Source organism: Anomalospiza imberbis, chromosome 1 (genome assembly GCF_031753505.1).
Source record: "Anomalospiza imberbis isolate Cuckoo-Finch-1a 21T00152 chromosome 1, ASM3175350v1, whole genome shotgun sequence".
Classification (NCBI taxonomy): domain Eukaryota; kingdom Metazoa; phylum Chordata; class Aves; order Passeriformes; family Viduidae; genus Anomalospiza; species Anomalospiza imberbis.
Window position 1 is genome coordinate 109,273,748 of NC_089681.1, and position 27,701 is coordinate 109,301,448.

A 27,701-nucleotide genomic window follows, 5' to 3' on the forward strand; every position below is an offset into this window, starting at 1 on the left:
TTGACTTAGTGTAGAATACAACACATAAGCAGATCATAGAATTGTTTAGGTTGGAAATGACCTTTAAAATCATTGAGTCCAACCACAAACCTGACACTGCCAAGTCCACCACTAGACCACGTATCTAAAGACAAGATAAAATGTCTGTGAACACACAATTAGAAAACATTATTACAGAAGGGTTACCAGATATCTTAAATACAGAACAACATCCTCTGGATTTTAACCGTGTGGAAAAAGCCTTATAATTCAATCAATAATGGAAATACACTTTAAACTTTATCTTGACTTGACCACAACTGAAAGAGTCTTGTTGTGAAAGCATTAATATCTAAAGTGTAAAAAAAATCCAACCATCACCATGTACATTCATCCTGGAGGAAGGTGGGTCTGGTATATGTAACAACATCCATCCCTTTAGGAGCTTACTCCCACATCCCAAAATACAGAAAGCAACATCCCAGCCTCCACAGTGCCCATGCCTCAACACGCCCACACCCCTTCCTTGGGAGCACTTTCTCTGGGAATACCTTCTGATATTCCTTAGCAAAACCTTGCTGGCTTGCACTGTCACACTTTGAAAAGCAGCCAAACACTGGATCTGAGAGCAAAACAATGGGGAGCAAGTAGGAAAAAAAAAATTCTAAATCTAATCTCTCTAAAGAGAGTGAGACTTAAAGCAAGAGAAAAACAAACATGAAGGTGGAACCCTCCAGGATTCAGGCACGCAGTGGGAATCCCTTTTTGAGCTTTACTAGTGACTGACAATACACCACAGCAGTGTTTATCTCAGTCTATTTCCACTGATCTAAAATGGAATGTTTTACAACCCATCTGGTATTTGTTTACGTCGGTGACATACTTTATTATTATATAATTTGGTTTATTGGATCAGATGCAATTCTTAAATGGCAGTGTTTCTCAAAATGTACTCTGTTTATTGAGCAAACTGCAATATGAATTACTGCCTAGGTCAATTTGCTTGCTGAGAAGGAAGCAAAAGAAATCTAACTCTTTTTATGTCAAGAATAAATAGGTCTGATAAAACAAAAGAAAAATTTCAATCTAGGAATATATGACCAAAAGTTGAAGCTTTTAATTAAACAGAAACTTCATTTTACACAGGCAGTTTTTCAGTTAAGTGCAGTTAATTAAAATTTCATTTAGGTTTTGAGTTGCCACTATGGAGAATTGTAACATAACCCATAATTGTGTGCTGTATTTCTATCCTTGCTGACCTTTGCAGGACTAGCACTTCACCTGGTAACTCCTCAGTACAAGGACTAGGCGCAATTCAGTAAAAATGCATCACCTCTTACTAGGTCTGTAACTGGATCTGAAATTGGTCACAAACAATAAAATTAAAGGAGTGCCTGTTTAATTAATAATGTCTTCTATTCTACTTATCAAATGGCAAACAGAGAAGGTATAGCTCTGCAAATGGGAACCAAAATAAATAAGAGGTGACAACCTTCACGCAGAAAGTTTGCATAAAGCTTCCACACTATTAAAACTGTTAGGGAAATATGGTAATAAAGGCACCATGTGCCTACAGACAGGGCAAAGTCACCCACCATTACTACTACTTCTTTTCTGCAGCTGACAGCTTAGCAACAAAAATTCAAATAGTTATTCTTTACATTTTATCCATCATATTTGGAACACCAGTGTCTGCATGGTCAGATAATTTAAAGACATACATCTATCTGTTAGAGAAAAAGGAAGCTAGTGAAACTATGAAATACAATAAGTCAGCATACACTAATCAGTACTACCTAGAAGAATTCTTAGTTTTAGCTAAGGAAAGAAACATAGTAAATTAAGAGCACTTGATTTCCGTGGGAAAATCAAGAGAATTACCACACTTCCAGTGAAAAGTATACAAGTGCTGTTTGGTATTTCTCCTTACATATACATACTTACTCATTATCCAAAGCATTTCAGACCCAAATATTACTATGGAACTTCTAAAATTGAATTGAAACATGGGCTACCCATGCCCACTGCGGATTTATTAGTCAAGCTATAACTCCTTTTCAACACCAAGTATCACTGCATAGCTTCATCAATCAAATGCTGCATTTCTTTTGTTGTCCCCCTGGACATTATTGACTTCCTAGTAATGCTGGAATAGTCACCAGCAACTCGTTTTTTCTGTTCTCCAAAATATCGTATTCACACTGTTCACGAACATTCACAAACACTGAGAACTAATCCCCGAGTTAACCAATATGGATTCAAGCGCTATATGAGCACTGCAATATCTGCAGATGGATTCAGTATCATTTCATTTTCTGAATAAGCACTTTAACTAATATAACCTCACTTTAATATCTTTGAACAGCAATGAGATTTCTTAAATTTGAAAGTGAAATGGATGATTCATTTTCCATTTCCATCAGCAAGTCACAATTACAGCATTTGCAAATATTTTTCAAGATGCCATATTTTTAAATGCTCTAACATATGCACTGACACTGAACAGGCCAAGTCATGATGAAAATGGTTTATGCTTATTTGAAAATTAACAATTCCTAATTAGTATCCCAAAAATGTAGAATATATTTTCTGGAAAGAAAATACTGTGGAAATAAGTTAGCCTCAAGGAATACAGCTTATATCATTTTCTTCAGCACTGAGCAAACTCATTTATACAAAGGGGCATAACTTAATTTATTTTTGGTCAACCATATGTGCTAATTTTGGAAAAAAACAGTAATTATAAAGCAAAGCAGAGCAATTGTGTTATCTTCCACAGAATTGAACAAGTGATTAAATGGAATTATTTATTTAGATATAAAAATGCATTTATTGTGAATAATTATTTGGGATACTTTGGGTAGCCATCTACAATGATTAAAAATTACAGAATAAAAGTAGACATTGATTAGTAAAGGACGAATTTTTCTCTAAAGCCATATTTTTGAAATTAGAACTTTTTTCCTAGAGAGAAATGGAAAAATAAAATGTAAATACATTTATAGTCCATTTATTGTTTCAGCTCTAAATCAAATACTAACAGACTGTGATTAAACAGAAGAAATTTGTGACTTAAAAGAAAAACTACTAAAAATGATGATGAGATACTGACCAATACCTGGGAACGTACTTCTATTTAGCAATACTTTATGGTTACATGTTGCATTATCCCCCTCTACTGTTCACCCAACCTTTTTCTTACAGCCCAGTCTTCCTTAAGAATACAAGTAAGCACTGTGCTGTCCCTAACTTAAATGGGATTTTTGAGAAATACAACAAGGATTAAATAATTGGTTTATTCTCTGTATCTTTGAAGACTTCCATCACACACAAATCTTCTAAACCAGAATTGTGATTTCATTACACAGACAATATACTTTACAATTAACTGCTCTCTGCTAATTAACATTTGCTTTCAAACAAGAGGACACACCATTACAGAACTCAAGAGTGAATACAGAACTTTGTCTTCAAGCTCTTTAATGATTAAACATCTCATAATTGCCATGTTAGAACTCTTCATCTAGCAGCCTTGGGCAGAGCATCTGCCAAAAAAGAATTTTCTTTCTGTAGGAATTAGTTTGAATTTTTAATTACTTTCAATTAGAAATTTTGAAGAAAGACCTTCATATCACAATCTATATTCATCAGTTCACTGAAAATAGACTATTTTGAACAAGAGGAGTTCTGAAGGGAAACCAGCTATACTAAAAATTGCTGTAATAATGCATTCCATAGAAATTCAAGTAAAACACTTGTTAATGCAAAATTTAATTGGTTCTCTTCTGAATTTAAGCATATTTGTAAGCAGAATTATGTTCCTTTCATTGTTGCAAGCATATTTATGTCAACATTATTGTCCTTCCAGATGAACTAATTCCCAAAAGTAATTTAAACAGTAATTGCTACAACTTCAATGAGAAAATTCACTCTCCCTACATGCCTCTTTCTATCAGGCATCTCCTTCAATGTTTACTTTTGATATGCATTCAAATATCTGTAGTACCAAAAAAAAAAAAAAAAGAGGAGTGTAGAAAAAGATAAAAGCATGGTTCATAGCTTTACAAAAGCATGTTACTAAGTAGTCTACAAAGGCAAAGGGAATCAAGCAATGCTGAGGAAATTAATTGCATATAACATCCATTGTTAGATAAAAATCTTTTAATACTTTTAAGCCCGTCTGAGTATGATACTCTGGTCTTGTCAGTGAAACACATGCAATTCAATACTTAAGCAACTACCCAGCAACATTAAAAAGTTTTAGAACACTTGAAGGACACACTGTGGATGTAAAGAAAAAAATGAACTAGGAATTACAGTTCCTAGTAAGTCACATAAGCATAGCAACAAAACAAAACTGAAAAAAAAAAAAAGGGAAGAGTACATTGACTGTCCAGCAAATCCAGAATTTATTCCACTCACTGCAGCAGTTTTATCATTACAATGTACTGAACACAACAAAAAACTGGAGGCTCATTCTGCATGGAAGAAGTCCAAACCACCCTGATGCAGACTTAAGAGGAAACACCTTGCCAACAAGGGGAGCCCATAGGAAGATACAGCAGACAGGCATATTCAAATCTTCCAAACACCTTTGAGGCAGGTAGCCACAATTCAACCTAAATAATAATACTGCACTTCTCCCCATTTTCTTACTAAAACTAGCTTACAAATGCATGAAAACTAGTTTCAGCAAAATAAATGAGACAGAAGTGATCTCAAGACATTTGCTTAATTACAAAATCATTAAATTCTGTCTCCACTGTGTACCTCAAAGAAAGGTAATTCACCAATAAAACCTTAAGCACAGCTCTCTAACCAACGTTGAAAATGTTACTTGTAAACAATTCTCAAACAATTAACTCATCCACCAGCACTGCTCACTGCCTGCACGTCACACCAGAATGTGGTGAGTGCTGCAGCACTGAGCTCCTGGGAGCTTGGCTCTGTGGGGGACAAGATTTATTGCAAACCCAAGTAGTATTTCCTTTAAGGCACACTGTCTCCCACTTACATACATTAAAGACCTAGCTAGAATCCTCCCCAGTCAAATGGACAAGTCCCACCAAAAAATGAAAAAGTAGACTACTTAGTGTTGCAGTAAGGTAGAAAAATCATAAAGGCTTCATAAAATGAAGACTATTCTCCTGGAATTAGTAGCTGGCCTTGTCAAAGCTAGCATTTTGCAAGTTCCCATGTGAAAGCAATCCTGTTGTGAGCAATTTGTTAACATAACAAGCTATTCCTGGGTAAAAAACAGCTTGCACCTGCATAAACTGGTTTTGCACCATTAGATAGAAAAATGACAACTATCTTTCACAAACAGCCTCCCTGCACATATACACCAAAAGTTTGAGTGACCAATCAACACAGAATAACAACTTGTTACTAACCAAGTAATTACCAAGAAAACTGCTAACCAATTAGAGCCCCACACAAGATATGTAAAACTGTATAAAAAGGAGTCGTGCGAACAAAGAATGGCCTTTTTCCACCATGAAGAAAATGGAGGCCTGTGTGATTTATTCCCATACTTAGTCTAAGAAAGGTGTATTAAAAGGAAAGCAGTAAAAAAAACCCAAAAAAACCAAAAACCAGAAACAATACCACCAAAGCTCATAAAAGTGACTGAGCAGATGTAAAGGTTGTATCAGACAGCACTGAGAAGGATTTCACAAACACCTGTGTTACACAAGCTAAACAAAGGGTCTCAACGCATTCCAGTATGGATCTTTTGCTTCCAAAGAAGCCACAGAATGCTGGGTTTTATGCTTTTGATTATGAGGGAACTAGAAAATTTAACACAGTAATTGCCTGAGCAAAGGACTGCAGCATGGCTGCGACTTTAAATTGTCAAATCCATCACCAGCATGAGCAGGGTGAGATCTTACATCTTGTGCTTCAATGCCAAACTACCCTGCAGCACCGCAGCACCCACAGAGGCTTCTCCATCCCAGCAGCATCCTAAACTTTCTTCAATTGAGCTGGAAGAGCCCTACTGTGCCATGCTGGGCTGCAGGAAAAGCTGAGCACTGACAGGGATGCAGGAGGTAGGGACTAAAGCACCTTCCCACATGGTTTCCAGTGAGAACTGCTTTGGGTGAGTCTGAGATTATCAAACTTGTCTTTGAATCAGGATTGTATTGGCCTGCACTAGAAATGACCTGAAACCATTGTGGCCATAGCTGGGACTGCCTGCTAAACTTGAGGAAAAACATTTACAGTTTCACTCCCTGGCAAACCTCCATTGCAGGTATACTCTGAACTAAAGCATGAAAGCATCAGCCACCCTTACAGAGGTTCGGCGAGGAATTTACTTGGACACTTAGCTCTAGGCCTTGACTGCTGTAACATTGCTCACAGAATAGGAAAGTCATGCTTGGCCACTCAAGTGGAAAGTTCATGAAGGCTCACTTCTCAAACTGCTCTAGCTAAATCCACAGGGTCGATGCTTTTATGGTCTCTTATTTGGGCCAAGCATGACCGTACCCAGTCAGCAGGCATGGCACAGTAGCTGAGCTTTACATGAGAAAGCACAGGTACACATCACAGAACCAAGCAAAAGATGGTTTACTAAGAAAAGCTTATTTAAAAATAAGCCACAATCAGGAAAGTTCAACATCAAATGCACTTTTGATCAGTTTTCAAGGAGATCGTGAATATTCTTTCAAAAATCTAAAATGCCCTAATAAATTCCAGTTTAAATTTCTAGTTTTATTATTAAATGAAGGAGAAGAATAAAGGAAAGCAGTGTAATTAGATTAATATGTACACAACAAAATACATAAAGTAATTTGTTTCTGTTTTAATCAATTCAGCATCAAATGACCATTCCATTGGAATACCTTCAGAGAAGCAGCAAACACAGGGATTTGACAACACAGCAATCTGCTGTCACTTGGATATTCATAAGTAACAAATCTCTCCCACCTTTAGATTTTATATCATTTGTTATAAGCAGTCATAAATAATTGAAAGTCACATGATAAATTATTCAGCTAAGCCCGCAGTTTCCAAGGAATCCTAGCATGAGTCTGGATTAAAGCTATAATGCAAGTCAGATGCAGAATTTGAGCTGACACCCCACAGTTACCACACAGTGCAGCAGTCCAGGGAGTTTGGCACTTTCCAGCGTGTCCTTTCCACCACAGGGACACGTAAATACCTTGTGAATATTTATGAACTAGAAGTCCCTATTGCCTACTGTGTGCTTCAGCTGCTTGCCCAGACTTGGTTATGAATCAGTGACACTTAACCCAGAGCTTCCCTCGGCACAATTGATTAGGACATTCATTTTCTTTAAGTGATGGCACTGTCCTTCAAGGCTAGTGCTGAACTTATCTCTGCTGTAAACAATTTTGTCTTTAACCATAATTACCTGTTATCATCAACGGAGAAGATATTCAGGGGGACTAGCATAGAAGTGACTGCGGGAATATTATTTAGCTTCAAAAATGCTGCTACAATCCTGCTACTTTCTTCATACAAACCAAGTTATCTGCTTTGGGTAGGTCTAGGTCCATAATGTCCAGGAACAAATAAATATCAAATAATCCACAAACTAAGACATCCTGTCTAAACTGGAACTAAGAAGCTTGCTTTAGTACAGATGTGTCTCATGTGCTTAACTGACTTTAGGATCTGAATTCTGATTCTAGTTTAGTTTCTTCCAAAAGAATGGGGGAAATTGATAATCTCTCTCCTGTATAGATTGTTTAGTACATGAGAACCTTTGTTCATAGTGAAGAACTTCCCAGGTTCTGACCTCTCTCTGTGAGGGCATTCTTTTTGCTCTCTACTCTGCTGCTTTCACATAAATTGCAGGGACTCCTATCTGAGATATTTAACCCTTTTCATACTCAATGAGAATCCTACAACAGGATCAAAAGTTCTTCCACCAGAAAATAAAATTTACAAAAAACCACAAAACAAATTTAAAAACCAAACAAAAACTAAAATAAACAAACAAACAAAACCCCCCAGTTAGGAAGTTAAAGCAACAGGCAAAGAATGTGTCATACAATGCAACACTTAAGAGGAACTTATAGTAAGGGATCTACATATGCTACTATACTTGTATTTCATAGCCTTATTGTTTAAAGAGTAGTCAAGTCAACCATATCATACTGATCTAGTATGATCTGAGGAAGTCAGTAATCCTGATCCCATCCATACAAACTGGAGAGAAGCATGAATCTGGCATTTACTTCTTAGAAAGGCAGGCACTGCTGGCCTAAGCAGCCCTGGAAGTCTTCTGTGGAATAAATCTGTTAGCTTGAGGTATGCCCCAAATAATCAACTCTCTCTTGTTCCCAGCAGAAGCAACTCTGTGCATAACACTTCACTCACTACAGGTATGATCCTTGAGAGGTAACAAAATACAAGGCACAACTTAAAACTCTTTCTAGAATCATGCAGAAGTTTTGCTGAGCATACTTGAAATTACACAATAACTACTGTTAGTCTCTGCATTAACTCATTCTGTAGACATTGACTGATGGAAAATCCAGAAAGATATCCCTGAACAGGTCCTGTATCAATATGTCACTTTTCTTGGGAGTTGGTATTTCTATGATTTATTCCCATGTTTTTTCATAGTGCTTTAGACTATTGCAGTTTTCAGGAAAGTATCTGTGGCTGAGTTTACACTGTACATAACATTTGTCTCAGCACATTCTAGATCATCGCTGAAACAATAAAAATAGAATTCTAATTCTGCTGAGGTCGCAGCTGTGTTGTTTGTAGTTTGTTTTTTTTTTTTTTTTCTGTCAAAGTGCCTTCAAAACTGTATTAAGATCATTCTTTTTAACCACGCAAATTTTCATTCAAAAATATCTATAAGCAGCAACCAGTACAGTTCCATATGAGATTATCTGAAAGCAGTATTGAGAATGTGACTTCTAGCATATTTTACCACCTGAAGAAACCAGTAGTTCTAAATCCTACATTCTATATCATTACACTACCTGTGTTTTCGTGCTCAACTGGGACAGTATTTTTGTCATCCATTAGCATATAAGTGGTAGAAATTTGGGGGATCCCCTCGTCAATTCATGCTTGAGGCAAGGAAGGAATGAAATGTGATAGGCGAGCACCCCCTCGTGATGGAATGCTTAAACACAGCATTGTACATCTTAGAGCACTTGGGCTGGTTAAATGCTGGTGTGTTTCTATTGTACTGTGGTCACAAAAAGAGACTGATAAAAAAATTTAAAATAAAAGCAAAAATATGTCATCTGATATTCAGTCTCTGTCCTGAAGATAGCAGAGGACACACTCAGGCTCATCCCTAACAAAATGCAGGCATGAAATGCTACAGGCAGTGAATGTTTGTTCAAGACAGTCACTCAAAATTCTTAAGAAAAAAATAACAAAACCACATAAAAGCTTATGGGATGTTCCTTGTTTTTGAGGTTTGGCAGGTTGTGCTATAGCAGCAAATGTGTGAGACCCACATTTCACTATACTGTTAATATTCTAAGAATGAGCTTAGTAACAGCTGAATTCTGAAGCATCCTAGAAGCTCAGGTAGTTCCTGTCACCCCGTGTGCATGATAGACCACCTTAACATAAAAATAAAATGAAAAACACTGTTTATTGGTTTTATTGAAATATTTCATTAAATTTTTTTTGAGAAAAGTGTAGCTAAGGCTATGAGAGAGTCAAAGCTGTTTAAGCCATGTGAAAAAAACTAAGAGCTTAGTGGACCCTAACCCTAATCCAAGGACCTGAGAAGCTGCAAACTGATGTAGAAGGAAAACAATTACAGAATTATGTCTTGGTTACACTCTTATTAAAGCAATATTGCCAATAATAAATTCCACTTGGTGTAAGTATCAAGGTAGACAAACATAGTTCTACACAACAGGAAGTCCAGCCACAAACCCAACATCAAACCCACACACAGGAATGTCAACAGTCTGAAAATGTTCTTTTGTCATTGTGGCTTCAGGATCCCAAAGAGTTTATCAATAAAACTGATGAGATTTGTCCAAATTCAGGCAAGCTTAAAAAAAAAAATCAAGATTTGCAGGCAATTTTTTAAAAAATATCAAACCTACTAGTTAGGGATACAGCAAGTAGAAAGGTGTTCACTGGAATTTCTGTGACTCCTCCTTTTCAGGTTGCATTTAGACAACTCAGTTATAAAAATTAGGTCATCAATACTGCAGAGATTTTTTGAGACCCCTCCAACAATCTGAGTCTTTACAGTAACACAGAATCAATTCCTGAATGCATCCAAGTAAGTGTTATCAAAAAAAGCCTGCCTCTACCTTACATCCTCACTAAAGTTAAGACAGTTAAGGTTGCAACCTAACACCAAACTGAGAGATGAGACACAAATACAAAGAAAATATCTACAATGCAAGAAATATGTTCCAAACATGTTTATTTAAAACATGTGAAGCGTTTACTTACAATTCTTCTCCTTGTTTTGCTTTTCTGTCATTAACCAAATACACACTTCCAAAGCTTCCGTTGCCAAGTTTCCTCTGAATAGTGTATCTTCTTGCAATCACAGCATCTGAGCAAGCAGAATTAAATCTGGCAACAGGGACATGCTTAGCAGTTTCTTGAAATTTCAGCATTTCTCTGTGCAACAAAAACTACACCAATTTCTCAAGGATGTAGCTTTCAAATCCTTTTATTCTTCCATGGATGTTCACAGAAATCACTTGAAACAGAAAAATATTGATTTGTCAATGTATTATTCTTATTAAAATTCTCATTTATTTCTGTGGCAGTGTTTACAGTACCCAGCTTGCAGCAAACACAAATTAAATCATTAGCTGCTGAACTGCGGGCAGCAGACTTGATAAACAAACTCCAGATTATGTAGATGTGACATAGTCAGTCTTCCTCTAAATCAACCTTAAATTAATTCACTGAACTGACAGCAGAGTTCTCCTAGATATGGCACTCTTCCTCACCACCTGTCTTTATACCACCACAGTACCTGACACCAAAAATATCTGCATTTCAGGATGCTAATGTCAAGATTTTTGTACATATTGAAGCATAACCTCCACTCTTAATTTCAGTTTTCTCCCATCTCTGTTTTTTCTGCTCTTTTATTTACCCCTCAGATTTCACCACCTGTTCCTGTGTTGACCTCACAGCTTCACTGTGACTCATTACCAGTATCTTCTGCAAATTAGTTTCACAGAAAATCTGCAAGACTTACAGTAAAACCCAACCCTGCCTAAAGTTAATTTCTCCTTCACTGTGTCCTTTCATGACTCCCCTTTCCAACCTTCCCAACAAGTTAGCTTTGGTTGGGAATTCTTGTCTGAGGTCCTAATTCTGCAAACATAAGGACTGCAAAGGCCAAGCTCTGGCATTTCTGTGGTTTTCAATAGCTCAACATGAGCTTAGAATAACTTTGTTTACTCAGCCTTCCTCATTCCAAATGAAAAAGGGGAGATATTTCACTGCACATAACAAAACAATACTGTTTTCATCACTTTATCTTTATATAATGCTACCTGCATCATTTTGCTGGAAGATCCTTTGGAGAAAGTAAAGGTCTTGCAAGATCAGTGCTGCTATTGTTACCATCCATCAGCACTGCAGAGCAGCAGGCCCACCCTGGCCTTGTTCACTACATCATTTCAGGGCCAAGGCAAGCACATAAACAGGATTTTCATTGTCATGGTGGTGGTTTTGGAAGAGCAAAGACAAACTGTCTAATTTTAAAAGCTGTACAACTTTAGGTTACAAGTGACTGGCTCCTCTTCTGAATGAATGTAGAGACTAAATTAAGATTACAGATTTGTATCTTGCAACAAAAAACTGTGTGTGTGTGTGTGTGTATGGGAACAAGAACCTAATTTCATACCCATCTGCTGAGCTGCTGTCACACCATACCAAAAACCCTGATATTGCACTGTCAACATATTATGAAACACAGATAAACTTTAATTACTACAAGACATCTTAAGAATACAAATCCTGCATGTTTTTTTAAACTACAGCACTCCTAATACTGTTTCTTTAATCTCTTTCAGCAACACTGACAAAAATTTTGAAATGCCAATGCTAAGGAAAGAATGTCAGCTAGAGAATTATTTCTCTGTAACTCTAAATCTGTCTGAAGGAGCCCAAATAGATTATGCTGAGTTGTAGAGGAGGGGAGGGCAGAAAGATGAACTCCATAAAATATTATACTGTCAATTCTAGAAAGTGTATGCAATTTTCATTTACTGTTATATTCTCGTAATTGCTGTGTTATGCATGCCTTCATAAATTCCTTTAGCAATAACTGCACTTGAAAAACTGCTATCTATACGTTTTTCCTTTCTGAAGTCACTTAACACAGCTCACCTTCAAATTTTCATACTTACTTGGGCCTAGGAATGTATGACAATCCTTTACACCACAAAACCATGCTTAAGATCAAGTAGCTCACTGAGTTTAACTTCTGTGCTTTATTTCTAATAATGCCTCCCACATTTTACTCTCTATGCTTCAAGTTCTCTCCCTATATAATAACAGTAATAGTTATCATGTAACTTTGTGAAATGCTTTAGCATCTACTGCTGGAGTGTTATAAGGCAGGGGCCAGTGATTGCCATTGTGGCATCACAGGTGCATTTTAATGGCACAGAAGAGGTGGACTGATGAGCACTGCATCTGAAAGAAATGCCTTTGAAGTGTCAACAGACATTAAAGATTGACTCAGCCATAAGAGTGATGGATTTTTCAAGTATATGGAACCACAGCCTCTCCTACCTCACTCAAATCTTTAGCCCAGCCTTCCTTGTGTTCCTTTCCTACCAGTGTCCACCTCCCACTGAGCAGGTGTTTCCCAAGCAGCAACATCACTTGCTTTATTAAAGTTCAGAACAACTAGAGAAAACCCAAAGCAATCAAGTCTCCAGCTGTCTTTTCCTAAAAAAAAATTTTAAAAAATCACAGTATACCCTATCCAGTATCTTTATATCTATATATCAAAGGAGTTTCCTTTGTCCCATCCACCATTCCCAAGTCACATCCTAGAGCCAGGGAACCTGCTGATGCCAACCAAATTAATGCAATTACATTGTCTGGATCACTATTTTTTTATTATTTTCTTCCCTAGCTAGAGTCAAATCTTCCTTTTTGTGCTGCAAACTAAAGGAAAGTTGCTGTTTAGGGTTTCATAGCTCCACCTCCACATGCTGAATGCAAACCATCTCAACTTCTTCCCCGACCTTTCTTAATTTCTGTAAGATTAACCTTCAGGTTTCTTTAGCAACAGCTAAAATACTCTGACATTTTTTGCTTCCAAGATAATCCCTTCTTTGCCAATCGAGGCCATTTTCCGATTCTATCAGGTTTTCTTTTTATTCCTTAAGAACCACTGTGTTACATTAACATTCGCCACCCTCCACCCTCTGCGGCACAAATTCTAAAGTCTTTAGCTCTAACTATCTTCAGTATTTACTACGCTGATTTTTTTCCTGCTGATGACTTCATCAGCCTGCTCCTTTAAAAGTTTTGAAAATTAAAAAAAAAAAAAAAAAAAAAAAAAAAGGAAAAAAAGAAAAAAGATATTTTTCTTGTTTTTTTTCTTCATGGAAAAAAAATTAACTTTTTAACTCTGGCACCATTATTCTTTTCTGCAACATCTTTATAAACTTACCCAAAGCTAAAGTGACATCTATCTTACTTAGTTAAGTTTTTTAGTGTTCCTAGAGAAATGATAATTAAATTTTATTAGTAGTGCTGGTAGCAGAGGAGCTCGAGGGTGATGGTAAGATGGAGTCAAATGCACTCGACTATCAAATTCAGTATCTCCCTGACGCACGTTCGGGAAGCCGCGATCCCCTAGCATAGCCTCAGGGATGCTATCACCTTGTTTCAAGAGCGTGTAAGGCTCGAAACACAAGGTAGCCCCCACATTCCCACATCGCAGGGGGGGAGGGCGGCGCCCCCGTTCCTCACCCCTTCGGGACAGGCGGGATTCCCCGGGAGCCGGCGGTCCCCCACGTCCCCGCCGCTTCCTGCCGCTCCAGCGCCCGTCCCGACGGCGGGGCTGCGGTGCCTGGGGGTGCCCCGTGTCCCCTGGGGCTGGCCGGGCGCCGGCAGAGAGGCACGGCCCGCGGCGCTCCCGGGGCCCGCGGCGCTCCCGGGGCCCGCGGCGCTCCCGGGGCCCGCGGTGCTCCCGGCCCGGACCGCGCCGTTCGCGGCCCCGTCGCCAGGAGACGGCGCGCGCGCGAGCGGCGGGCGGGAGGAGCGGGAGGAAGCGGATCCGGGATCGGAGGGCTGCGCGGGCCACTGCCGGCACTGCTTCCGGCGCCATGGGCGTCCAGGGGCTCACGGGCTTCGTGGAGGAGCGCGGGGTGTTCTTCACCGAGCTGCGGGTGCGGGACACCAAGCTGGTCATCGACGGCAGCAGCCTCTACCACCGCCTCTGCTTCGCCCCCGACGCCGACTTCCGACGCGGCGGCGACTACGGCGCCTTCGCCGCGGCCGTGCGCGATTTCTTCGGCGTCCTGCGGGCCTGCGGCGTCGCGCCCTTCGTGGTGCTGGACGGCGGGCGCGGCGCCGAGGACAGGAAGCTGCCCACGCTGCGGGGCCGCGCCGCCGAGCAGCTGCGGGCGGCCCACGGGCTGTCCCGCGGCGCCGGCGGCTGCCTGGCGCCGCTGCTGACCCGCGAGGCCTTCGTGCAGGCGCTGGGCCGGCTCGGCGTGCCCTTCGTGCAGTGCTTCGCCGAGGCCGACCGGGAGATCGCCGGGCTGGCCAACCGCTGGGGCTGTCCCGTGCTCTCCCTCGACAGCGACTTCTTCGTGTTCGACCTGGCGGGCGGCTACTGCCCGCTGTCCCACTTCCAGTGGCAGAGCGTGCGCGCCGCCGCCGCGCCGCAGGGATGCTACGTGCCCGCGCGCTGCTTCTCCGCCGACAGGTTCTGCGGGCACTTCGGGCGCCTGAGCAAGGCGCTGCTCCCGCTCTTCGCCGTCATGCTCGGCAACGACTTCGTCGGCCTGGAAGCGCTGGAGGCGTTCTTCAGCCGGGTGCGCCTGCCGAGGGGCTGCGCGGCGGGGAGGGGCGGCAGGCACCTCCGCCTCCAGGCGCTGCTGAACTGGCTGGCGCAGTTCGCGGAGCCCGCCGAGGCCGTCGACAACGTGCTGAAATACCTCAAGAAACACCAGAGGGAAGAAATACGGGAGCTTCTGTGCACTTCAATGGAGGATTATGCGCCGTCTGACGTGAATCTTGAGGATTTCTTTCGGAATGGGAGCTATGAGTGCGAGGCTGCCAGGAAAGCAGACGTACCACAGTGGGTATTTGATGCTTTGGCGAAAGGTAAGCTGGCCCCATTCGTCATCAATGCCCTGATACTTAGAAGTACCTTCCTCCGCGTTCAGGTGGAGAACATGCAGAGACCCAGTGCTCATAGCACAGCTTTGCCCATCCGACAAGTTATCTATGGACTGCTTCTGAGAGTATCTCACAGTACTGAAGATGCTTCTCCAAGTAAGCAGACCAGCGAGCTGCCCATTGTTTGTGAATTTGACAGATGCCAAAAGACACTTAAAAAAACATTTGTTCAAGCAGCAAGCCTACCCCCAGATTTTTGTGATGATCGTTTTCCTTTGGACAAGTTAATGGAGGTAAATGGTTGTCACAACAGATCATAGTTAACAGTGTTTCACGAGTGACACAAAAATAGTTGGGACTCATATTTTTCATCTGTCCACTAAATGTGATGTCTGAAACGAAGCCACCTCAGTAAGTAACTACTTAACACACAAGTATCTGTGATATTTGAGAAGCTACATCAGGTTGTCTTCATCCCCTTTCCTTCCTGCCTCACTCCAAGTGTACCAAGACAAATTATATGAGAAGTTGTAGTGTGTGTGTAAATGCAATACTCCCTGCATTTTCCATTGGAGGTCCTTATTTCATCCTATGTATTTTGTTACACCAATATTTGCTTTTTTTGGGAAGGAATTTGGTTTCATGTAGTTTAGGAAAGTCCAATTTTAACACAACAAAACCTAATTTGTATTTGATCAAGGTGTGTAATGTTTCAGAACAGTGTTCTGAAACAAAATCTGACCCATGCCTTTTTATTAGAAGTCATCATTCCAAGTGTGAATGTTGCAGTTGCCCAGCAGTTTTACCTGCCCCAAGTATGTTCCTGCTAATATGGCTCTGATGCTTGCCAGACAGAGCAGGACAGCACCTGAAAAACACGTGAAAAGCACACGAAAGTTGTACTAGGTTAGTTCCAGTCACCATTGCAGCACTTCTGTAACTCTTGCCATAATGGGAAGAAATCTCCCATTCTCAAAGTTGCATAACTGAGGTTTTGTATACAGAAATTTCTGCAACGTCCAGAAATACAATCCATGTGTTTTAATTCTGCCCTTTTAAGGCACATGTGCTCTATCCATTCTGACGTTCAGATTGACTGTTAACACATCTCTGTGTGTGGACAGTGCTGAATGTTTTTATCACTTGCTGGTGGCTCCTTTGTAAAGGAACCACGTCTATCACTGCTACACCCATTAAATGCTACAGGTAGCTATGGGTCCAAAGTACAGGTTACTTTACATGGGTTATTGGCACACACCTTTTAAACAATACACAACACTTAAGAGCTTGAAAAATCAAGTTTCATGTTAAGAGACAGTAATGGCACCTTACTTCAACCTTGTTGTGTGCATTTGTTTAATGAATTTGACCTTTGCTACTACAGCAGTTCTCCTTAGCGAATATATGGGAATTATCAATTGAACAAAAGGTTAAAAGGAGAAATATTGTTCAGCATTTAAAGTGCTCCAGGCAAAACTGACTTCAGTTTTCAGTTGCTCTTCTGCTGTGGGAGTGTCTGCCTAAGAGCAGGCAAAATAATCCTAATCAAGGTTTACAAAGCACTTGGATTGCAGCTGAACAGCCTGCTGCAATTCTGCATGCATGAAGTTATGGACAAAACTTGTAACACCACTTTCTGGGAGTTAAATGGCTCAGCAAAAAGGGAACAGGTGGTAGGAATTAATTACTTGCCAGTTACTTTTATTTTTCTACCTGACGTTTAGCTGTGTCATTTTTAAAGTCTTAAGTAGTATTTTAAAAAATACTTCCTGTTCAGAATATCTATGAAACTTAAATAATTTTTTTTTCAAAAACCTAAAGCGGTGACTAATTTAACCAGGAACTTATTGGCCTTTTAGAAGTTGCTCACAACAGATCAAGTCTCTTACCTCCAATTTTTAAATTTATTTTCAGGTGCCTGTTTCATGCCGTCAGATGCTTTTGCTGGAGACTCTGGGTGTGAAAATGAGTTTCCTAGAACCTGTCCCAAGTCACTTACAACTCCCTGTTGCTGTAACGTGTTACTGGATACGTTGTTCAGAACCAAAAGTTAAGCTGAACCAATTAAAGGCTCTGCTTCTAATGATAGTTTCTGGAGAACTGCAGAGGATAACTGATGATCCAGGTATGTCTCCAAAGAATACAGGTTTAGGTGTTCAGCTGCTACAAAAATCCAGACCATAATTCATTTTTCCACACTTATAGGGAGTTGTCCAAATTTAGAGGAATTAGCCTTGATTTATGCTATATCCTCAGGTGTCACACTACGCTTTGATATGCACAAATAAAAAGTGCTAACCATCAATTTAACATTTTATATAGGAAAAACAGTACTTTACCACATTGTAAAACATTAATGTGCATTCATAAGTACTTTCTTTAGGATCAAAATATTAATTCAGATATAGAAGTTACAAAAAATAAGTTTAATGTACTCAGGCATCAAAAAACTACTATTGAAGCATTCCAATGGTTTTTTTTTGTGTATGAGTTTTTCTAAAAATGTTTGTACTTAAAAATACTGAGTTGCCCAGGCAGACTTCTTCTGCCTATGCGTTGCATATTTGAAGGTATTAAATAATTACAGAAATTGCTTCAGTTATATTTATACCTGTTAGGGTTATGGACATTTCCTCCAGGAGTCCTTCATTTGATGGCAAAGATGATGCATGCCAGAGTTATACAGTTTCTTTAGGTTCTGGTTTACAGAAACCAGACTGACAGGGTTTCCAGGTGGGTTGTAGTGAGATGGAAAGCTTGTTTGGATTTGATCACACGGAATCAATTAGGTTGGAAAAGACCTCTGAGATCACAGAGTCCAACCCATGACTGAGCAAAAACCACCCTGTCAACCAGACCATGGCGCTGACTGCCACATCCAGTCTTTCCTTAAACAACTTCAGGGACAGCGATTCCACCTCCTTGGGCAGCTCATCCCAGTGTCTAACATGCTTTCTGTGAAGAAAATCCTCCTAATGTCCAACCTAAACCTCCCCTGATGCAACTTAAGGCCATTTCTCCTTGCCCTATCAATTGTTACCTGGGAGAAGAGACCGCCCCATCTGGGCTACATCCTCCTTTCAGGCAGAAGCGAGAAGACATTTCTCTATACATTGCAGATATCTTTTTTACTGTTCATAGAACATTTATTTCCAAGTTATTTTTTTATTTATAACCTAGATCCCACAGTTCTACCTGCTGAAGATGACAGTGTTGCATATAAGGAATTTCTAAAATGGAAGGAAAAGAAATTGCAAAGTAACGACTTTGATTTAGATGCTGCACACAGTTTATGCCAGTGGCAGTGCTGTCTTCAGATGGGATTGTATCTCAACCAGCTACTTGGTACTCCTCTCTCTGAGCCAGACCTAAGTAGGTAAGGTTGTTCCAGAGATCTGCTTTCCACACAAGCCCCTGATGGAATGAATGTATAAACATGTTTCATTTTCTCTGTCAAACTCCTTTGGCCAGTGCTTTCAACAAAACTCCCTTCTTTAAAGGAATTGGAAAAGCACTTTTTATAAAGAAAAATATACTTAGCGTTGGAGTTGACTGTTGGATATTGTATGCTTTTGTCATCAAGCAACATGTTTCTGTACCTGTCCTGTTGAGGTGCAATTCTAAATGCAGGTTCTCTCCTTCTTTTGAGCAGGCTTTACACTGGGACCCTTGTGCACAGACTGTATCAAGAGCTTAAATCAGCATCTTCAGTGGAAAATCTGTTTATATTATCTCCCAAAATGGCTCAGCTTTATCTGGTTTTGTTAAATACAGTAGAGTCAGTTGTCTCTCCAGACTTCTTTCAGAAGATGACCAAGACCAGATCAGAGTCCTGCAAGAAGAGGAAAACATCTAGTAAGAAAAAAACAGCCACCCGATGTGCTGTGCCAGAAACTCAGCATTTATGCAGTGTTAATAGGTTTGCAGCACTGGAAGTGGATGATTGAAAGCACTATTCTTGGAATAACTTCTAATGCCATACTGATGAAAGAAGTAGCTTTAAAATATACTACTGTATTGGAATTTGCTCAACTGTTTTCACACAAGTTCTTGAGTCAATCTTTACCAAAAACCTTGCTTCAGGGGATTTTTTTATTTATCTTTTTGTAACTTATATTTGTATAAAATAAATGCTGTCTAAAAGTTGTGGTGTTTTTCTTTAAGGGTATCAGTCTAATTGAAAATGACAGCAAAGTTGTTTAGCATTTCAAAGCAGGACTATTTTAGAGGATTCTTTTCCTGAACATTTGTAATTGGTTCTGCCTCATTTCCCTGAACACTTCATTTCCAAAACATCCAACTTTAAAGTTTATGTTTGAGGAACACAGTGGTCACAGTCTAACAGTTGAGATTAAAATAGAAATTGACAGGTTTAAAAGTATTATAAAATCAGTCATTACGGAGTACTTTTACTTGCAGGGAGAGGTAGCTTTGCTCAGTGACAACTGAGTAAGTTGTGCTTGCAGTATTACAGTATTACTCAGGGAGAAACTTCAGATTTTATTTCTCCCCCTTCCCCCTGTGATGTGTTAAAGAGTTACATGGGACCAAGTTTCTACAGGCTTGCTAATTCTCAGTAGTTGTCACAGTAATACAATCCTCTGCTATTAAGCTGTTGTCATTCTTATGCTTTCTACAATGGCTATATTAAAAAACAAACCTGTTCTGACTTCCCCTATGTACACTAATTACTTGATAAGCCCTTGCTATCAACACAGTAATACTGAAAACCAATTTATAATTTTTTTTTTAAATCCTACATCATCTATTTCTCATTGCTTTGCATTAGCAAACTTTCCAGCATAATTAGTCAATTTATAGAAATACTTTTCTTATTAAACTACTGGTTTTCCCTATGTAAAATTTAGTTACATTTGGGTTTTTTCTTCTCAAGAATCCACATATCTTTTCCTGCATTTAGGAAAATCATGACTTCCACCTCTCGTCAAAGTTTTGCCCATTACTTACCAGAATTCAAGCTTAATTCCTGCATTGTGTGCTCAAGTTTTCAGTCCTGCTTATGCTCCCTATTACCTCTGTTCCCATGGAAGTAACTCACCGTATCTTAGGATTTAGAGGAAAGATCTCCTGTACCATACAGCTGAGTGTTGATACTGCCCAAATAATAGCCAATGAGAAAAGAACAGAGCTATAAGATGTTACATTAAAGAGAAAACTAGCTTTGAGATACAGCCTGTCCTAGCAAGATCTTTTTCCAGTACAAAAGCTGCTACTTACTGAATTACCAGCAGATGGCACGTGTACCCAACAACACCACAGTCCATTTCTCTGTAGGTTTCTACGTACAGCAGCCTACAGCATCACATTTCCATCAGATGACTTTTATTTAAAAGTTGAGAAAGGGGTTACAGTTACTGATTTTACTAAGTAAAACTGAAATTCTTAATTGTCCAAATCATCCTCTTCTCTATTATGAGCCCATATGTTTTATTTTACCAAGCTTGTAATTCCCTAGTTTTTAATCATCAGAAACAGTCACATGCATAATAAGTCTTAAATATAAAAATACAGGTGTATTTGAGTCCACTTTCTTAGTGCTGCTGAGAAGAGAGATCTTCATTTACTCTGAATCCCACATCAGAAAACTACAGGAGGTCATAAAAATTCTTGAGATTTCATAAGAAGTCATATTTTCAATTAGATAATTCAGAAGACTAGAATAAGGTCAAATATTCCTCTTTGGGATAAAAACACTGCTATGACCAACATGGCATTTTGAGAATACCCTTGGGAAAGCTGACTCAATTAGGAATTACTGTAGTGGAAATATGTTCTCAATGCAGAACTCAGCTGTTATTTATTGCTAATGAAATGATACACACTCATTGAAAAACCCAGTCCTGTAGGCTGAAAAAAGCAATTACTGATTCTAGGATTACCATGCAGAATTTAAAGTACTACACTTTTCTTTTTTGACTCATTATAGATCTTCCATCTTCTTTGTAGGAAAATTAAAAAATAAAGGGCTTTTACTTATTTAAACCAAAATTCTTTATTCCATGCTTCAATAGAAGCAGGTAAATTCCTCAGTTGTTGCTTATTTCTATCCCATGAGAAATGCCTCTTAATTTTTATGGAGAGTTCCCACTATTGATTCAAGTGCTATGGGAAAAAAAAAAATCTCTCAAACCTACTGTAAAGTGGTAATGAATCACAAGAGGAGCCAAAATAATGGCAACGGAATTCAGTCCAGGCATGTTTTATATATAATGACATTGAACTAGATTTATTACTTGTTAGTATTTTGCCTTCCATTGGAATACACAGCACCAAAACCTTTGGCATATTTAAGTGAACTACATTCAACTAAGCCTACCCTGCAATAAGGCAAAATTGTACTTAAGAGATTGAAATTTTATTTGTTTAGAGTGACATCCTTAGTCAGAAAGTGGGATTTGTGCTGGGAAAGGGGCACTTGGTAACATTTGTTTAAAGACTTGGCAATGACACTTCCAAGCTAAAACAACAATCCAGCATTCATCGGTACTTACCTAGATTTCTGAGACTCCAAGACCAAGAGCAGAGCACAAAGCAGTCAAATCCCATAGAAGAATATCAACCACAAGTTAGGACTTATGTGAAAGCTATAGCTGTGTCCCTTCACAAAATCAAAGTTTATTCGAGATTCTTCATCAGCATGCACGGTCAGCTTTTACTATCTGTCTTCATTAATAAAATCCTTATTATTCATTAATAAAGTGTTCTGAAATTCTATTGAAATACTGAATACTCTACAATATTGAACAGCTACAGCCCCACTTGCCAAAGACAGTAATTGTTCAACAACTGTCAAATATGTCCAACTTCTAAAAGGCAGAACTAGAACTGCTGCAAGTAAGAAACTTTTGCTTGAAGACATGAGAGCATTTCTGTAAGAGGTCACGTTTTTCAGGCCCTCCCAGCTCAGTGGTAACAATCCCAGGAAGAGACGAGGACCAGGTGCTACAGGATCTTTGTCTTTACACAATCACATTGGTAGTCCAGGTATTATGGACATATTGAGAGTCAGGAGAAGCCATGGATGAACTGCATGTATAAAGCAGACTGAATGTGCATTCATGCCCTGTCTGCAGCCCCATTTCCTGGCAAAGCCTAGGAATCCTACAGGCAAAAGGAAGAATTACAATTCCAGTAACATTAGCAGGGAAATTCATACTGCGTTTTCAAGCATGGCATGTGGGGCAAGTCTCAATGTCAAGTGCAGAAATACCCCAGTGTCTGTTCCTGACAATTCCTCTTCATATGACAGGATGACCACTGTGACAGCATGGGCCACAGCCAATGCCACTGTCACATTTTCAGGCTACACTGAGGAGAGACACACATGCACAAATTTACAAGGGAATGAGATACCACTGTGCCTTGACTTCCCCTAGTGATCTTTAGACATCCTGTTTTCAAGATGCTTTAGGTGATAGTTCCTTGTATTTCCTGAAAGGATGATGAGATGACACTGATGACAACAGGGCAAGACTATTTTGAGGAAAAGCACTATTTCCAATTAGTGAATATTAAGAGTATTCAGACATTGTAATATATTAAAAATAACTTTACAATGTCAAAACAAATCTATTATAATGCTTTTCTAGCTCTAAAAGTAATTCTGGGGGTTAAAATTCAAAGTTACCCTACCAAGAAAAAGGGGTTTTCTTATGAACAGGAAGGAAGGAAGAAGGAAGGAAAATGAAGCTTCTTTGAGAGAGGGATGGGGTTTTTTCACCCAGTGAGGATTATTGCATTAATTTTCTAATTCAGTACACTACAAATAATTTCTGTCTTATAAATCACTCAAGTGATCTCACAGTCATAAGCTAAAGTTAATATGGAACAAGGCATGAAACAAAACCTTACCTGCAATCATATGAAAACAAGCTCATTCACTTCATGTAAATGCCAGTTTCTTTTAAAACAAAGAGACGACACACTTATAAGAAAAGCAAACATTTACTTCAAATTGCAGTATAGGCTTTTCAATCACAGAAAAAGAAAAGAAAAACAGTGATCCGACAGCGGTCACATCCTGTGCAAAAAAAAAACCAAACTTGGGATACAAAAAAACTGTAGCACAAGGTACTTGAGCCGCTTACACATTGCAGGATAAAGTAAATAAATACAGTAGCTAGAATATGGCACTCTTGTGACAGACTCTAAATCCAGTGGAATGCCTCTGAAATATTTTTACCCTTGTATTAGTAGCAAAGTCCCATCACCATAAAAGTAGAATAGTACAATGCTTTAAATAAAAACAAACTAAAATATTTAAGAGAAGGATTTTACACAGTTACATCTTTTAAGTGCAGAAAATTGGACTTGGGCTTAGATCTTTCTTAAAATTAACCCCTGCCCCCTCCCCCCCACAATACCATTCAATCTTAAAAGTAAGTTTATGTTTGAGGAAAAATGTTACCAAAGTTGCATAATTTCATTTGTTACTTCCACAGCTGGAAGTTAAATTCTAAACAGTCTTGAAACATGAAGTTCGTCATTAGCCAGTGAAACAAAGGACTTGTCAAAAGCCCTCAGGATTTCTTTATCCTCCAGATAGTGTTTTGCTTTCTCCAACATCTTTAGACAGCAATCGCTAAGTTTGCAAACACAAGAATGCAATATGCATCATACATCAAGAAAAGACGAAGTCGATGAAGAAGAACTTCCACGTTTCTGGATCTTTTCCTTGCTTCTTTCAAACTTCTTTATTAGCTCAGTCACTATGCACACAGAGGAAGTGAGTCCCAGAAGAAACAGTAAATCTGGAAGAGATAATTAGCCTTCTTTAAAATTGCTACTTAAGGCTGAGGGCAGACTTAAAAGAGAACGAGACTTACAATACTTTCAAATTTTCTCCCAATCATTGGCAAAGTTCAGGAGAAATGAAGCAAGATTCAATGTTTTGCAGGCCCAGAAGATTAACGTGCATGGTTTACACACAAATCATAACTATACATAAGATATTAAAAGCTTTTAAAGGATTTCATAAACACTTTCAGCAACATAATTAAATTCTGAAAAATATCATCATCATAAATTATTCTACAATTAATACATGTATTTCATTACAATCACTTAACTCCAGAAAACTACAGAAGTAATAAATCTAAGTCTTAATGAGGCCAACAGCATTATGTATATATAGCTTTTTAAAATCCTCCTGTTTATTTACCCTATGACAATGCAATCAATAGTAAATGATCAGGATTTCTAAATAAGGTGTTTATATTTAGAGAAAAAAGTTGTGAACTAGTTAAATTAACAGTGCTCAGAAACCTACAAAGTCAATAATTTTGCCTGCAACAAAATTTATATTTAAAACTCCCAAATAAATAAGCACCTTTATAAAAATTTAAGAACACACTGATCAGTTACATACCATATGCGTTTAAGTAATGGTTCCCAAAGAAAACATCTAGAACAATTCAAAAAACTAAAAACCAAATCAATAAAACAAACAAAATCCCCAAAAAGCCCTACCCACAAAACAAAAAGCATCATCAGGCTTACTTATTTCATTCCTTCTTACATTCCCGTTGTATGCAAACAGCCAGAAAGTGCTCTTACAGAACCACCACCCACCACATTTATAAATTAATCCTTAATGTACAGTTTTGAAAAGGGAACCGTTCTTACCCAAGACACTCAGGCTCTCTGTTTGGAAAACCTTCTGAAGTGGAGGAAAGTAAATGACCAATAACTGCCCCATTATAGATCCAAGGACAGCATAGCAGAACATTTTGTTACTGCAAAGCCCAATCTCAAACACAGACTTTGTCTGTAAAAACATCAATATGTTACAAGGTACATGTAATCTTAATTATCTAGACAAGGAAATACAATTTCTTTTCATCAAAATTTTTAGAAAAATCTAAAATATTACTGTTGACCTCTTAGATAATCCAGAACAAGTTCTTGAACAGGCTAATTGCATTTTCTCCCTGGTAAATAGATTACAAGTCTTGTCTTCATAGTCAACAACTTGTATATTGATCCCACTATTCCACAAGTACAGTTCATCAGAAAAACCTTACCCCTACACTATGCCATAAAAGATAAGACTGCAAATTACAGTAAATGTAGTAATGTACACTATCACAAAATTTCAGACTTGTTTCCTTAAAATGAAAAAATTTACACAGATAAAAAATACAGAACAGTTTCAGAAATTTTCCTTGGACTATGGGTTTAGGATTACAAAATATAAAAACAAAAGCCTTCAAGAAATTTCACATTCTGGTAATGCTGCTGAACTGACAGAAATTCCAGGAAGAGAAAAAAACAATCACAGCAATACAAAGGAACCATCACACTTTACCTCTTAATAACAACTTTCTTACTTTTGTCAGAACACCACCAATTTAAACAAATTAAGTAATTATCTTATTTGTAATTTAAGAAATCCTACCTAGTAAATACATGAAACTCTGAGCTTAATACCAGATGTGAAGTAACTCTGCAGGGATACACTTGAAACAAACACAGCAAGATCTTCCCTCAAAGAAAACTCTGATTATTGTGTTAATACTGTGTAAATGGACAATATGAATCACTTACCTGAGATCTAGAACTCAAAGCATTGAACATATCAAAAAATACAAAACAGGTGAAAGTCATGGTTGTATCTCGTGGTGTAATTACATTGTCTCTTAACTGCCAACAAAATAAAATGAAATGGCTTTAGTATGCTTGAAACCCTCCACAATTAAACAAAGTTTATTAAACAAAATTATTACAATAATTCTAAAATAAGTTTTACTAGTTAGGAAATGGAAGCAAAAGTAACTTGTTTGCCCCAAGCTGATTTATTAAATCATACAGCAAATATTACACACTTGTAATTTTTATAAATTTGTAATTCCAAACTATGATTAAATGAAGCCTCCTGACCAATATTTATAAAAGCACATGGAATAACAGGAATTCCATGATGCACTACCAAATGTTCCCACATTTTTCCCTACTGGGAAAAGAAAATCTGGTTAGATTTACATAATTACTTTCTATGGGCAAAGTTTCCAAAGTAGACTAGGAGCCTGAAAAAGTCTGTGTTAAAATAGAGATTGGGGAATAAAACTGTATTTCGCTTTTCAACAACTGTTTTGAAAATCTTCCTCTCTACTCTGCTAGTATTAAATAAGCATGGCCAAAAGTCACTACTAAGTTCATATTAACTGTGAATTCCAACTGCTGGTATAAAAAGGATTTCTTTTAAATTAGGTTGTTGCTGCTCTAAGTTTTGCACTTTTGTCATACCTCTCTCCAGAAGACGAACAGTGTTCCACAGACAATAATTACTGATGAAACCAGTATTTTAATGATCAGGTTTTTGGTCAGAATGCTGTCCTTCAGATTTCTTGGAGGTTTTTGAATAATATCTTTATCCACAGGCTCCACCCCAAGGCTTACAATTAAAAGAACATTTTACATTTTTATCATCATAAAATTAATTCACTGCTTCTAACATAAGGATTTGATTTTCTGAGTTAAAAAAAAGAGGATTTAATGCTAGTTTCTCACCATCTCTCACTCCATCTACTTGCAGTAGAGGGTCAGAGGAAGAACCCAGAGGGAAGCCAGAACCCTGCATGCAAATGTCATGGGCATATCCATGGATCTTTAGGTATCCTTGCTGCCCCCATATAATTAGACACTAAAGCAAACTAAATAGAATTAACACAGGAACATACTGCAAACATTGAAGTTCATAGAGAAAGTTCACACAGAATCACTGGGTTGGAAGAGACCTTCAAGATCATGAAGTCCAACCCATGCCCTGACACCTCAACTAAACCATGGCACCGAGTGCCACATCCAATGTTTTCTTAAACACATCCAGGGATGGTGACTCCGCCACCTCCCTGGGCAGACAATTCCAGTACTTTATCACTCTTTCCATAAAAAAAAAAAAAACAACTTTTCCTAATATCCAACCCTTGGCACAGCTTAAGGCTGTGTCCTCTCGTTCTGTCAGTTGCTGTCTGGAGAAAGATACCAACCCCCACCTGACTACAGCCACCTTTCAGGGAGTTATAGAGAAAAGTTTGCTATTTCTGAAACACCTCACTGAAGTTTAACACTTCACAGTTTCCTTTACAAGCAACCATTTCCCTTGCTGAAATAAAAGGACTACAGAACATAACAGAGTTAAAATAATTACTTACCTTTGAGCTGGAGGTCCATCCATAATAATATTGATCCATAAGATCTGCATGGCATTGAGAGGATTAGGAAAGTTCATTAATGTAGCCAGTGAGATTAAAGTCAGTGCTGCTATACTCCTGTTGAAAGAATCCATTTTTACAACTGTCAGCATTGAACATTTCTGAAGATCCACTGATAACTGCTTTGTAATCAACACTTCAACTGTTTAAAAGTAGATACATATTTTGACAGTGTGAATCATGACT

General features: G+C 38.5%; 3 protein-coding genes across 16 annotated transcripts in view; 1 reads left to right on the top strand and 2 right to left on the bottom strand.

Annotated features, from left to right (window-relative positions):
- Positions 1 to 13,941, bottom strand: part of NEK11 (NIMA related kinase 11) — an 80,691-nt gene extending 66,750 nt beyond the window's left edge. For 2 of the 9 annotated variants that reach the window (XM_068205321.1, XM_068205292.1), the window contains exon 1: positions 10,399 to 12,249. In XM_068205321.1, coding sequence (XP_068061422.1) covers positions 10,399 to 10,568 — 170 coding nt within the window. In that variant the 5' untranslated portion in view covers positions 10,569 to 12,249. Of the gene's footprint in view, positions 1 to 4,993; positions 5,239 to 10,398; positions 12,250 to 13,815 lie in introns of those variants that run through there. The other 7 variants (XM_068205362.1, XM_068205338.1, XM_068205302.1 and 4 more) reach the window with 6 other exon arrangements.
- Positions 13,942 to 14,201: 260 nt separating this feature from the next.
- Positions 14,202 to 19,425, top strand: ASTE1 (asteroid homolog 1). Its single transcript, XM_068205405.1, has 4 exons — positions 14,202 to 15,575; positions 17,197 to 17,407; positions 18,463 to 18,658; positions 18,935 to 19,425. The coding sequence occupies exons 1-4, from the start codon at positions 14,262 to 14,264 to the stop codon at positions 19,227 to 19,229; spliced, it is 2,016 nt and encodes a 671-aa protein (XP_068061506.1). The 5' UTR covers positions 14,202 to 14,261; the 3' UTR covers positions 19,230 to 19,425.
- The window catches only part of ATP2C1 (ATPase secretory pathway Ca2+ transporting 1), a 67,314-nt gene continuing 58,450 nt past the window's right edge, over positions 18,838 to 27,701 (bottom strand). For 5 of the 6 annotated variants that reach the window (XM_068205385.1, XM_068205391.1, XM_068205400.1 and 2 more), the window contains 7 exons: positions 27,456 to 27,572; positions 26,548 to 26,695; positions 25,849 to 25,944; positions 24,928 to 25,069; positions 23,923 to 24,053; positions 23,252 to 23,323; positions 18,838 to 19,114 (listed from right to left, as the gene is read on the bottom strand). In XM_068205385.1, the coding sequence (XP_068061486.1) occupies positions 19,085 to 19,114; positions 23,252 to 23,323; positions 23,923 to 24,053; positions 24,928 to 25,069; positions 25,849 to 25,944; positions 26,548 to 26,695; positions 27,456 to 27,572 (736 nt within the window). In that variant the 3' untranslated portion in view covers positions 18,838 to 19,084. The remainder of the gene's footprint in view (positions 19,115 to 23,251; positions 23,324 to 23,922; positions 24,054 to 24,927; positions 25,070 to 25,848; positions 25,945 to 26,547; positions 26,696 to 27,455; positions 27,573 to 27,701) is intronic. The other variant, XM_068205379.1, reaches the window with a different exon arrangement.